Source organism: Dendropsophus ebraccatus, chromosome 3 (genome assembly GCF_027789765.1).
Source record: "Dendropsophus ebraccatus isolate aDenEbr1 chromosome 3, aDenEbr1.pat, whole genome shotgun sequence".
NCBI classification, from domain to species: Eukaryota; Metazoa; Chordata; class Amphibia; order Anura; family Hylidae; genus Dendropsophus; species Dendropsophus ebraccatus.
This window is the reverse complement of record NC_091456.1, coordinates 86,241,632-86,255,870: the sequence shown is the minus strand read 5'-3', so window position 1 is coordinate 86,255,870 and position 14,239 is coordinate 86,241,632. Positions and strand designations below refer to the sequence as shown.

General features: G+C 45.0%; 1 protein-coding gene across 1 annotated transcript in view; it reads right to left on the bottom strand.

The window, feature by feature from the left end:
- Positions 1-12,730, bottom strand: part of UGCG (UDP-glucose ceramide glucosyltransferase) — a 33,716-nt gene extending 20,986 nt beyond the window's left edge. Inside the window, exons 1-2 of the mRNA XM_069962140.1 lie at positions 12,309-12,730; positions 187-328 (exon numbers count right to left, since the gene is read on the bottom strand). Of these exons, the coding sequence (XP_069818241.1) occupies positions 187-328; positions 12,309-12,406 (240 nt within the window). The 5' untranslated portion in view covers positions 12,407-12,730. The remainder of the gene's footprint in view (positions 1-186; positions 329-12,308) is intronic.
- Between the last annotated feature and the right edge of the window lie 1,509 nt (positions 12,731-14,239).

The window sequence follows — 14,239 nt, the reverse complement described above, 5'->3', positions numbered from 1 at the left end:
GGGAATGGCAGGGACACGCTGTGGTATACATCAGCAACTCATTGCCATAGGTTTCTGCCATATACCACAGGATTTTGTGCTGTATAGTTGGGAGCTTATCCGGGTCAATTTATCTAAATCACAAAAAAAAAAATATTTATGCCAGCTTTTGTCTGCCATTCTATCATAAAATGCAAGTGGACATACCTTCGGATAGTCCAATTCAAAAAACGTTTCTAGGTTGTTGATAAGATTAGGATCGACACCCTTGAGTGGTTTAAGAAGTGAAACACCAGGAAGCTTGCTGTAGGGCTGCTTGTCGGATGCTTTCTTGTTGAGATGTCGCTGCCTGCAATGAAAATGATATATGTTATTTAGTGGCACAACCACGCTATCCACCTCTTTCTCGCTGTATACCTACCAGGTCAGAATGTACAGAGATCAACTGCATGTAGGATCATTAAAGGGAAACTAACAGCAGGTTGGAAGACTCTAATCAGCTGTTACACTCCCACAGCACATAGGGCGCTGAGGATGAAGGTATGCATCTAACATTCCTCCTCTCCTCTGTTCTAATAATCTTAATAGTCTTCCCTTTGGTGCACTGGGGGCTCAGTGCTCTGATCTGCCCCTCCTCATTAATATTTATCCAGTGGAGAGTGGTGTCCCAATATTTATGAGAAGGTAGCAGGCAGGTACACAACCACCTAATATCTTGTCTAACATCAATTTAATAACCCATGAGGGTGGCCATCAGTGCAGAGCGAAGAATTGTCGCTCTATGGGAACAAAATAAGTAAAAATTATTGGTATATAGTAATAAGTTATCAGGCATGTCATTGTGTCATCACCATACATATAGGTCAATCCAACAACTGTTAGGGCTTATTGCCACATTGCATAAAGCATGGAGTGGACTCAATCCCTGCCTGGCTTCATTTAACACAGCCACCTTGCTGTGTCATTACAGATTCAAACACTTTCTTTGCTACCGGAATAATACTGATAGATAGTGTTGGGCGAGGACAGAGTCCACTACAGCAATTGCCTGTCCGCAGGTTTCCGGTTTCACGGATTGTTGGAATTAGCTCTTAGATGTATGAGCATATTGGATGCATCTTAGCCAACTGGCACTTCACTATCCACTGTATGGGTCCTCTAAGGTATAACTTACATATTACTTCCAAAATGTGGGGTGGAACAGTCTTTTCACAATTCTTTCCTGATAGCTAGCAGGCAGGCAGATGACATTTTACAAACTTCATCCACCCAGCGAAAGCCTTTTTTCATGTAGAAATATGACCATGTGTGTCCTAAATCCACAGCACCCGTATTCTGTTGTAAATCACCGTGTGAATTCCACAGCGTGTGGGTTTAGTAAAATGCTATCCATTTTGCTAGTTGTGTAATTTATTACAGAGTTTCCACATACCCTAAAGGGAAAATGAGCTTTTCATAGGTGCCTAGCCAAGAGGATGTCATTACTGGCTGTTTCCTTTAGTCAGCTGACTGTGTGCATCATCACTTGGTATCTGAATTGTATCATTGTACATGGGAGCGTGATACTGTGCAAGCAGAACATTTACTCGTCAGGAAGTGGACAAACTGTACGCAAGTGAAGGAAACTGTGGCACGAGGGGAAGAACCATCACAATCACACAAGACTTATGGGCCATTCACACGTCTGCAATATCCATGTCAATGGTCCCTTAGTCTGTAAGTTACAGGTAGCTTAATGGTATTGGTACTGGATAATACAGGGGATATGTTTAGCAACTCAGGCTGTTTACTACCACATATTAATGCAAGCTTCGGCTTTTTTCAGATGTAGATAGCTATAATACAAGTGTTGGTTTGTGTCTGTATTTAAGCCCCTATTACACGTGCCGGCAGCGTGTGGTTAAGGGCAGGGGAGGCCGCAGGGAGCTGCCCGGGTGATCGCTAGATTGTCCGGCAGCCCACAGAGGATAGCAGCAGTCTGCTGCCGCCACTCCTGTTCCAAGGAGCGACGGCAGCAGATCGCTGCTATCACAGTCGTTTGTCTTTCAACACGTTCATGTTGGCTGACTGTTGCCTTCTATTACACAGGAAGATTATTGGTCAATATCCGCCAAATACGTCCGATAATCGTTCCGTGTAATAGGGCCTTAAGGCTGCAAGTCCCTGCCTGACTGCAGCACTACAGACCAGAACTGAAAGCATAGCAGTAATCTATGTTTTCTACAATGCTGTCAGTGCAGGCCATTAGATGTATGGGTGGGCTAGGACTTGCAGTTGTAATACAGACACAAAAATATTGCGCTTGTGTGAAACCAGCCTAAAGGGAACCTTTCATTTAGGATACACATACTGTACTGACTGCTACAAGAGTGCCATAAGCAACAGGGAACTTCTGTGATAAATCAGGACCCCGAGGGTTGTTCAGTGCAAGACTCTACATTCCTTCAAAGAGATCTTCTAGTTTGGAATCTCCGTAAGGAGCTTTTCTTAGCACATCCAATTTGTTACACAAAACTTCTACAGATAATAAATCACGAGGACTGGGAAAGTAAAACAACTTTTTATATACTTAAGTATCTGTAACAAATCTCTAGCATGTGAGTTCAGAAACTACAACAAGAAGGTCCTTCATAGTTAAAGAAACAGCCCTAACAGAATTCCCTTAGAACTGCTTCTATAGAAAAGTGCATTGTATGAAAAAAATGCCTCTGGGTGACCACTGTATAGCATCAAATCAAATGCATGTCATGAGCTATACAATATTTATACCATACTATTGGTGACATACCACTTTTAAGCATCCATCCCTGCTTCTCTACAAGAGAATTTCCCACTCAGTACTCTAAACTTCATCTAAAAATATAATGTGAACAGGAGCTAAACTTACACAATCACACTGCACTGTGTAAACCAGTCTCGATACTCTCGTAGGATGTTCACACTTTTCGGTAGGGTCTAATCCAGCACACAGATGACTTGCTGAGACCAACAAAAAGCAGTTGTGTGCAGTATTTTATTGCCTGGCAGAACAAGACTTATTGCAATAGATGTCAACAAGTGATAAATCGTAAAACTTCAGCGCCTCAATGTCCGCAACACCAGGTCACAAAAAATCTGCTGTTACTTACATATCACAGAGCCTGATGGGAGAATTGAACCTTTTTTTATCTATTACACAAGTTTAAGCTTACAAACCACTTTGTGGGAACAAGGCCTACTTTATAAAAAAAAAAAAACTACTGTCACTTTTAAAAAATTACTTGATGTTGCATTAATTTGGGTGTTCAGACCCCCACCAATGACTTTATATAGACTGCACTTAGGTGGACAGAGGGGCACACCAGGAAGTGAAGTGCATGCTTTTTGCAGCTAGGTCAACGATCAGTTGGGTGTAAACACCCAAACCCCTAATGATCAAAACTTTTGACATGTAAAAGATGACTGCGATGCTTTAAAATAAAAGGCTGACTTGTCATTGGTTGCATCTGATGATGTCACTTGTAGACGGGTAACAAGCCAAGAACCTCAATTTTACACATACAGCAAATATAGAAGTAATGCAGACTGAAATAATTCACATATCTAATCTTCACGTCTTCGTGTTTGCAGGGTACTGCAGTATTTTTTTGTGTGTTTGCTTGAGGCCTACAGGGGCAGGATAGTAGTTACAGGCGAATAGTAAAGAAGCCATGTGTAGAAATAGAACGTAACATTTTACCAAGAACATTTTAACCAAGATTCTAAGCATAATGCGGTGCTCAATTGCATGACTGAGAATTACGACTTGGCAAAAACATTCCCATGCTTACATGGCAGCTTTTATCCACAGCGGGCACAGCAATCTGTACTCTACAAAACTCATGTGTGTTGGTGCATGCAAGATGCTGATTAATCAGACAACTGATACCAAGGGAAAACCAACCAACCGCAACAAAGCACTTCTTAAGGACACAGCAGTCAGCCCATACCTTACTCTGTCCGGACTAGTTCTGAAATCTCTAACACTTACGGCCTGTTTAGACAGAGATTTATCTTACAGATTTTTGAAGCCAAAGCCAGGAACAGACTATAAACAGAGAACAGGTGATAAAGGAAAGACTGAGATTTCTCCTCTTTTCAAATTCATTCCTGGCTTTGGCAAACATCTGTCAGATAAAACTCTGTGCAAAGGCATCTTTAGAATCCTAGAGAACTACAACCAGCAGCCAATGGCTGGAAAGTAGTGTTGAGGGGATATGTAAAAATGTTCAGGTTTGGCAACATTATTTGAACCCTAAGGGTACAAACACACAGGACGTAAACGCAGCTGCGTATCCCGTCTCTGTGTAGTCAATGGCAGACAAAATCTTTACTTTACCTGATCCCGGCTCCCGATGTCTTCAGCAAGCCGGAGCGGGGACCAGGTAAAGTATATGCTCCAGCCAGCCGCCCGCATCCTCCTTAACTCATCCTACAGCCCCGATCGCACCCCCCCCCTGGCAGCCCCCATCGGGCAGGCGTGGGGAGGATCGGGCGATCTGGGCTACGGGGGGTGGGGTTGTTGATCGGGCGGCTGTGGGGACGATCAGGGCTGCCGGATGTGTTAAGGAGGCGGCTGGCTGGAGCATATACTTTACCTGGCCCCGCTCCGGCTTGCTGAAGACACCGGGAACCGCCGGAGCCGGGACCAGGTAAAGTATACGCTCCGGCGGCCGGGGGGTCAAAAGGGGCGGGCTGCAGACAAACTCGCAGCAGGGACAAACATCCCTGCTGCGATTTTGCCTGCCATTGACAACACAGGGACAGGATACGCAGCGAGTTTCACTGCATTTACATCCTGTGTGTTTGTACCCAAAAGCAAAGATTCCCCACGGCTGCAAAAGTAGGATGCCGCCTTAGGGAGTTCTGGAGTTGCCAGGTCACTTGATGTGAGAAAGTAAAATGGTATCTAGGGTACAGAATTAGGGCAGTGAAGAGGTTAATGTCTGTATCATCGGTGGCCTATAGAAAAAAAAAAATTAAGTGGTCACTCTCACTTTGCCTAGTGTGAAGAGAAGTGTTAGGCTCCCCTCACACTGCATTAGGCTTCACGGACAGGTCCTAACCCATATGTTAAACAGATCCCTCATATACCTGATGGAGGCAAAAAGTATGTAATTTTGGCCTCTGTTCAAGATGTTTGCACCATAGTCAGTTGTATTTCATGTATTGCCATTTCATTTAGCTGGCGCAGTAAGAGGGACATATACCGCACAGTATATGTCTTTCTACTTCAGTACCCCAAGTATGGCAGATGCCAGTAAGTGGGATCCATGATATGCAAGTGTAAAGGCCCTTTTACACGGGCCAATTATCAGTGTTGCTAAAAATGCTCCATCAACGAATAACCATCATGTAACAGTGACAGTGATCAGCCTTGATCCTAGGCTGATGGCATCTTTTGTGGACTTTATAATCTACTGCTATCAGCTTCACATCTCCCTGTGTGTTCTAGCAATGCTCCTTATTGATAATCAGAAGACATAGTTAAAGGGGACCTGTCACCCCGGCTGCCGGGGTGGAGCCCCTTATACTCACCCCCTCCTCGAAGTCCCGGACCCCGTCCAGCCACCAAGAAATGCTCCAGTCATTCTCTATGGGTGTCAGACCCATCTCTGGTGAGCGCGTGCACGGTTCCAGCGGGGATTTCTCGGCGGCAGGACGGGGTCCAGGACCGGGACTTCGAGAGGGCGAGCTTCACCCCGGCAGCCGGAATGACAGGTCCCCTTTGAAGAGAATCTGTCAGCTGTAATTCGTGTTCCAAACTGCTAACAATGTAGCTGTTGTTGGGTCAAAGAGATACATGATACCTTACATATATTCAGCGGTGCTTCCATAATGTACAGAAATGCTTTTATTCTCTGGTACATGGAGTCAAAGAGCCTTTTCCAAGCTCCTAAATGGCTGGATGGTGTTACAGCTTCCTGCACTTCAGGAGCCTAGGAAAGCCTCTAGGACTCTTCTTACCAAATTATAAAAGCATTTTTCTACATTCTGGAATGACAGACTGAAAGGTACCATAACCTAACCTAACAGCTATCTAATCGTGTATTTACACAGACAGATTATTGAAACCAAAGCCAGGAACAGACTATACACAGAGAACAGTTCATAAAGGAAAGACAGATTTCTCCTCTTTTTAAATACATTCCTGGCTTTGGCTTCAAAAATCTGTCAGATAAGTCTCTGTGTAAAGGCACCCTTACAGTGTTATTAGAACATGAATTTCAATTGGTGATTCTATCCCTGGTGATCTAGGGCAGCTATGGAGGTAATGTCAGCTTCCCTGGTAATCTGGAGTAGTGAAGATATTAGTGACAGCATAACTGGAGGTCCAGGGCAGGGAAAGGGTTAATGTCTGCCTTCTCAGGGGTCTAGGATAGGAGTAGGGAATGTCAGACTGTTTGTGATTTAGGGCATATAAAAGGTTAATGGCAGTTCCCCTGGTCATCTAAGCCAGTGAATGGGGTGATTGTCAGTATGCATGGTAAACTAGGATAGAATAAGGGTCCTTTTACACGCACGGATATCTCACTTATTTTTTTAAGCCAAACTCGGGAACAGGCAATAGACAGAAAAACATTTCTCTTCTTTTCAAATCCATTCCTGTCTTTGGCTTCAAAAATCTGTCAGATACCTGTGTGTGTAAAAGGCCAGTTAGCGCCCTATTACACCAACAGACATCTGACAGGTTTTTGCAACCAAAGCCAGGAACAGACTATAAACAGACAACAGGTGATAAAAGGAATGACTAAAGGCCCTATTACACCAACAGATTATCTGACAGATTTTTGTAAGCTAAAGCCAGGAATGTATTTGAAAAGAGGAGAAATCTCAGTCTTTCCTTTATTACCCGTTCTCTGTTTAGTCTGTTCCTGGCTTAGGCTTAAAAAAAAAATCTGTCAGATAATCTGTTGGTGTAATAGGGCCCTTAGATTTCTCCTCTTTTCAAATCCATTCCTGGCTTTGGCTGTAAAAATCTGCCAGATAATAGGTTAGATATCTGTTGGTGTAATAGGGCCCTAACAGTTAATATTAAAATTGCTGGTGATCTAGTGCAGTACAGTAGTTAACACCAACATCTTTGCTGGTTTAGGGCAGAGAATGGGGTTAATGCAAGTATACCTGTCGACTAGAGCAGAGAAAGAGTAAGGCTACGTTCACATTAGCACCATCCGGTACCATTCCGTCTACCTTTTGGAGTAAGCAAAACGGAAACTGTCGGATCCGTTAAAATCCCCATAGACTCCCATGATATTTAGTGTGCTCCGTTTGCATGCAATCCGTTCAAGATCCGTTTTTTTGAACGGAAGAAAAAAATAGTGTTTGCAGTATTTTTCTTTCCGCTTAAAAAAACGGATCACGAACGGAAAGTGCACTTCCGTTTTTTTTTTACATTGTAGTCAATGAGGACGGATCTAAAACGGAAGGTTCACATCCGTTTTTTTCATCCGTTTTTGCACTGAGCATGCGCAGAAGCAGCAAGAAACCAAAGAAGAAAAATAAACGGATAGAAAACAGATGCTGACTGATGCAAACTGATGTACAAAAGTCAGTTTTTTAAAGCCAAAATACAAACGGACCATTAAAAAAAGATGAACATTTTGCAATCAGTTTGCATCAGTCTGCTGATCAGTTTATGCTCATCCGTTTAATTAATATAGACAGATCCGTTAGAAACAAAGAAAAACGCTAGTGTGGCTGAGCCCTAAGGCTATTTTTACATGTCCGTAGTACTGTTCACAGCTGCATGGACTACTATATTATAGAAAATGACCCCCTCCAAAATTGTGGCTGTGTGAATAGGCACCTAGAAACCTATGGGCTCTAAATTTGTCCGTAACTGCGGACTGCAATTACAGACAAATTTTGCAGACGTGTGAATAAGGCCTCAGGCCATATTCACATGCCTGTAGTTCTGTCCGCAGTTGCGGACAGAACATAGGACCAATGTTTTTCAATGGCCTTGTTCACACATTTGTACGTGTGTATGGGGCTGCGAGCCACATGTTGTAGTGCCGAAGTGCGGCCCAGGATTTGCTGTACAGATCTGTAAAGCAGTGAGCACTACTGGTTCACATTCATAGTGCATAAGCGGGCTGCACTATAGATGTGTGAATGAGGCCTTAGTCCAGGGACATATTCACAACTCCAGAAATGTCTGGACTGTAATTATTTTTCTGACATCTTTACACAATGATCATAGAAATGGGTGCATGGAGAGGATAAAGGGGACTGTAGAGCTGTAGATGTACAGCCACACCGCTTAATGATCAGGCAATATGTTTCATAAATGCTCTGCTTGATCACTAATGGGAGAGCTCAGCAAGTTAAAGCGACTCTGTACCAACAATCTGCCCCCCCCCCCCCCAAACGACTTGTACCTTCAGATAGCTGCTTTTAATCCAAGATCTGTCCTGGGGTCCGTTCGGTAGGGGATGCAGTTATTGTAATAAAAACAACTTTTAATCCGGCAGCGCTGTATCTAAGGGACGGGGCTTACATTTGTATATGCATTAGGCTGGCACCACCTCTCCGTCCTTCCTCCCCACCCTCCTCATCATCGGGAATAACCCAGGAACATTTACTGCTGTTTGAGCTTTGCAAAGGTGTATTAACGATCCATGTTCATTATACACACAACTGATGAATAGGAGACAATCTACCTGGAGCAGTCCTAATGATGAGGAAGGTGGGGAGAAGAGGGTGTGCCAGCCTAATGCATATACAAATGTAAGCCCCGGCCGTTAAGACACAGTGCTGCAGGATTAAAAGTTGTTTTTTGACAATAACTGCATCCCCTGCCGAACGGACCCCAGGACAGGTCTTGGATTAAAAGCAGCTATCTGAAGGTACAAGTGGTTTGGGGGGAGGGGGGTCAGATTGTGGCTACAGAATCGCTTTAAGGGTTGAGTGCGAGCATTTTTACACTGAGTAACCACATTGCTCAAACAGAACACTGATCTTATGACGTCCTCACATTGTTTCAGTGACTGAAAAATCCACTCATTTTATCTGAATGGGGTGGTTTCTGCACAAGCTGATGGATTTCTGCAAGCCACATTAAGATGAATGGAATATTTCTGCAACAAATCTCCCACATGTTAATCTCCCCTTCACCAACTACTGCAGACAGACGCATGAAAACCTTCTAAAAGACTGTGTGTAGAGGAAAAGCTTTGCATGGAAAAAGATGCTAAGACAAGTAGTGAAGAATGAAATAAAAGCTCTTAGAATACTAGAGCGGAAACCTGTCTCGGAGATTGTCAGCCAGAATAGCAAAGTGACATGGATAATCCCATTAACTGTGCTGCTGATCCCATGAGATGGTGTCAGGTCCCGGGCGACCCGCACAGCTGTGGCCTCTGCCCTCCCTGTACAGGTGGAAGCCTTCCCAGCACAGCTGTCAGCAGTATCCAAGGACATCGCCACTGGAGCCACCCAGCCGAATCACATAAAGGGGGTGGCACCTTGGTAACCGGGCCCTGTCCCAATGACATGGTACGCCTGAGACCTATACTGTGTCCACAGGGCTGAACGGAGCAGGTGCACATGACGTCTTCAAAGCGCCACTTTCACTACACTATCCACTCTTACTCTACATCTTTCATCACAGGGAAGATCACATCTTACACAAGGTAAAAGGAAACAATAAGAAACTACAGGGGAAAATTTCCTCTCCCACTTGTGCAGAGATCTGATCCTCCTGGATCACATAACATGTATGACAATACTGTATCTGTCCTGACGGTCATGTGAACATTTTCCCGTATGCTTACAAGTCCATTGTTCTTCTCTATTAGGTTGTTAAGAAGATCTAGCCAAACCTTTCCGGTTTGAGGAAAGCCGAGTGACACCCAAGAATGCTATGAATGCCACATCTGCACAGTGACACACAGATGCATCCAATATTCTCCAGGCTCCGTATAGCTGGATGCAGTGATTGTAGGCAACCATATCAATAACTACCCAGCTTTCAAAGAAGCACAAAACAGCTGCATTTTAGTAATACACAACATCATTGCCACCACTGGCAGAACCATGGGGCAACTGTGTTAAACATATGAACTATGTGTGTGTGCAAACACCGAGAAATGATGCTGACAGCAAGTGGAAGGAAAACTGCCTGAGGGACTGAGCCCGTCACACTGAGGAGTGACCTGAAGAGCACCTCTAATACAGAAGACTATAGGCATATACACAAAAGACCCAAGAGGTATACCCAGGTCACACACTGGTGCCCGGCCAGTGCCAGCCTCTGCCAAGCCACATCACATGATCTGTTGATACAGCACAAAGTTTAATAATCTTATTGAAGCAACAATTGCTGGTTCAATGTGCAAAGACCACAGGTTAATGGTGAGTTATCTAAGGAGACAATTAGGAACCGACCGGGGCACTCAGCACTTTACTGGACATTAAATCAAAGTCCCACCAGTATACACTGCACCAAACACCATGTCACTATTCTTCTACAGTCTGTTACATATGTGTCATAGAGGTTATAGTCCCTGCAGGTGATGGGTATGGGCAGAGCACAGAATAGACTCCAGGGGGGCAATGTACATACAATAGTACACCTATCAGATGATACAGGGCCTAGTGGTTAGAGATCAAGGGCAAGTATAAGAACAGAAACTTGGCATTAACAATGTCTCCAAATGTGGAACCATCCATTTAAATAAAAGACACATATATATATATATATATATATATATATATATATATATATATATATATATATATATATATATATATATATATATATCACACACACATACTATAAATGGAAATCTAAAGCTGAGTAAAAAAGGCCTAGATGTTCCTGCTTGGAAAGTGCTTGAGCAGACACTTGAAATGTCAATAGCAGCAGCATGACAGCAAGAAAAGGCTCCCTCCCCATTCCTGGAAGCAGCGTCTTCCTCCTGCTGCCATACTAAAATAATCCATACCATCCAGAGGAGCCCACCTTCCCAGGGCCGAGCACCTGCGCCCACACAGGCGGTTGTCATGTGTCTAGAAAGAGTTTGGGCGAGGACCCCTTCCCTATGTCTCCATCAGGGAGCCCCACATAGCAGATCTGTTGCCACACACAGGGGATTTATATGTGACACTAGGAAGGGGGGGGGGGGTCTTCCTGTACATGTGACTGGGGCTACCTGAGAGCATACATGTAGGTGTGTGAGTGGTATACAGAGCTGACAGGAGCCCACTATAAGAGGGTGGTGAAGCCTGGGAACACAGCACATATACACAGCATATATAAACACACAGCACACATACATACATGGACACAGAATAGATATACCCATACATACATGGACACACAATAGATATACCCATACATACATGGACACACAATAGATATACCCATACATACATGGACACACAATAGATATACCCATACATACATGGACACACAATAGATATACCCATACATACATGGACACACAATAGATATACCCATACATACATGGACACACAATAGATATACCCATACATACATGGACACACAATAGATATACCCATACATACATGGACACACAATAGATATACCCATACATACATGGACACACAATAGATATACCCATACATACATGGACACACAATAGATATACCCATACATACATGGACACAGAATAGATATACCCATACATACATGGACACAGAATAGAATAGATATACCCATACATACATGGACACAGAATAGAATAGATATACACATACATACATGGACACAGAATAGATATACCCATACATACATACACACAGAATAGATATACCCATACATACATGGACACAGAATAGATATACCCATACATACATGGACACAGAATAGATATACCCATACATACATACATACATGGACACAGAATAGATATACCCATACATACATACATACATGGACACAGAATAGATATACCCATACATACATACATACATGGACACAGAATAGATATACCCATACATACATGGACACAGAATAGAATAGATATACACATACATACATGGACACAATAGATATACACATACATACATGGAAAGACACACCATACATACATACATACATACATAAACACACACCATACATGCTTACATACACAGCATATATACAGATACAGCACACATACATATACACTGCATACACACAGATACAGCATACACACACACATACATAGACACAGAAACATATACACACACATAGATACATACATGGACACAGACACAGCATACATACATACATACAGCATACATACATACACCATACATACAGACATAGTACACATAGACACATACATAACGTTACTTACGTGTAGATGATGGATAAGAAATGCATGAACCAGAGCACAACGAAAAGGATGACGCCGAAGATGGCGAGACCTTGTAGGGCCAGATCCAGGACGGCCATAACCGGGGCGAGCACACCGACTAGATGTTTCTGTGTATCGCGGCTGGGGCAGTCGGGGCAGGGTGCTCAGCGACGAGTGTCAGTAATGTGTCACCGCACACGACATGGACGCGGCAGAGCAGGAGACTAAAGGACTGTTCAGACGAGGGAACGACAGAGGCTTCAGTACATGGAGTGGCCCTCTCTCCGGCTCTACCCGGGTGACTCCCACCGCTCCTAGAGCTCGGCTGCTCCGTACAACGACCCACAGAGATAACTGACACCGGCGCCAGAGCAGCACTCCAGCTCTACCACCCTTCCCAGCCAAACGCGTAACCACGCCCCCTCAGTCGCCACGCCCGCCCCATGTCCGGCTCGCTCACTCAGCGCCACCGTCGTACTACACTCCCTAGTTTGCTGCTCTAAGAGGACACGCCCCTCCAGCCTCACCGTGATCACGCCCCTCTTCTTGCGTTGCAGATAGCAAGTGGGCGGGGTTGTCTCGGTAGATCTACAAACTTTACTGTCACCCAGGCGCGGTGACGTCACGAGAGAGGCGGTGCCGGAAAGTGTGTGGAACGTGTCTGGAGACGGTGTCGTCATCGTCCTAGGGGCAGATGCGGAGCTGGCTGTTCTCGGTGTGGTCGCCCTACAGGAAAGTCTCGTTGTAGAGAATAGGCGCATTGTGCCCTTTGTATGTAGCAGAAGGAGGGCGGCCAGTGCCCAGTGGCGTGCACGTATAGCAGTGTGACTAGGCGCTGCCACACCTTGCCTGGTGAATGTGGTTACCTTGGCCTTGTATCTATACACACAGTCTGTTCCCGGCTCTCCCAGTGTGCGGCCGTATCTGAGCGCCCCCTGCAGGAGGAGGTGCAGCAGTGTCTTCCCTCACCTGGGGCAAATATCCAGATGCTGACATAGTCCTCATATCTGCCCTGGAAAATGGCAGTGGCTTATTGTAGGCCCACAGGCCTCATGCCCGGCTTCCTGCCTTGGCCGCTGCTTGTAGTCAGTGGTGGGCTTCCTGGTGGTCGCCTTTATACTGATGGTATACTCTATTGACTAATGCGCTCATCTGTACTATGTGTTACAAGGGGTGACCTAGCGTGTAAGAAAGCACACCCTCCTCAGTCCAGCACTGACACTCTGCCCCTCCAGGGGCCCCTCTTTACCTCCCCTTATGGTGCTTTTCTCAGCCCGCCTAATGGCATTCTGTGAACCCATTAAAGGGGTTGTCCGGCGAAAAAAAATTATTCACAGAATAACACACATTACAAAGTTATACAACTCTGTAATGTATGTTATGTCTGTGAATGGCCCCCTTCCCCGTGTTTCCCCCCACCCACGCTAGACCCGGAAGTGTGGTGCATTATACTCACCGCATGTCGTGTCGTCCACGGTCTCCGATCGTCAGCAGTGACGTCTTCTTCGGGAGCTTGGCGGATCTTCCCGAGTGCCGGCCACCCTCTGCAGCGTCATCCGAAGCTCAGCCGCGATTGGCTGAGCATAACTGTGCTCAGCCAATCGCGGCTGAGCGGCTGATGACGCGGCCACGTCATCAGCTGCTCAGCCGCGATTGGCTGAGCACAGTTATGCTCAGCCAATCACGGCTGAGCTTCGGATGACGCTGCAGAGGGCGGCCGGCACTCGGGAAGATCCGCCAAGCTCCCGAAGAAGACGTCACTGCTGAAGATCGGAGACCGTGGTCGGCACGCGACAGGTAATGTATAGCGCACCACACTTCCGGGTACACGGGTGGGGGTGGGGGGACACGGGGAAGGGGGCCATTCACAGACATAACATACATTACAAAGTTGTATAACTTTGTAATGTGTGTTATTCTGTGAATAATTT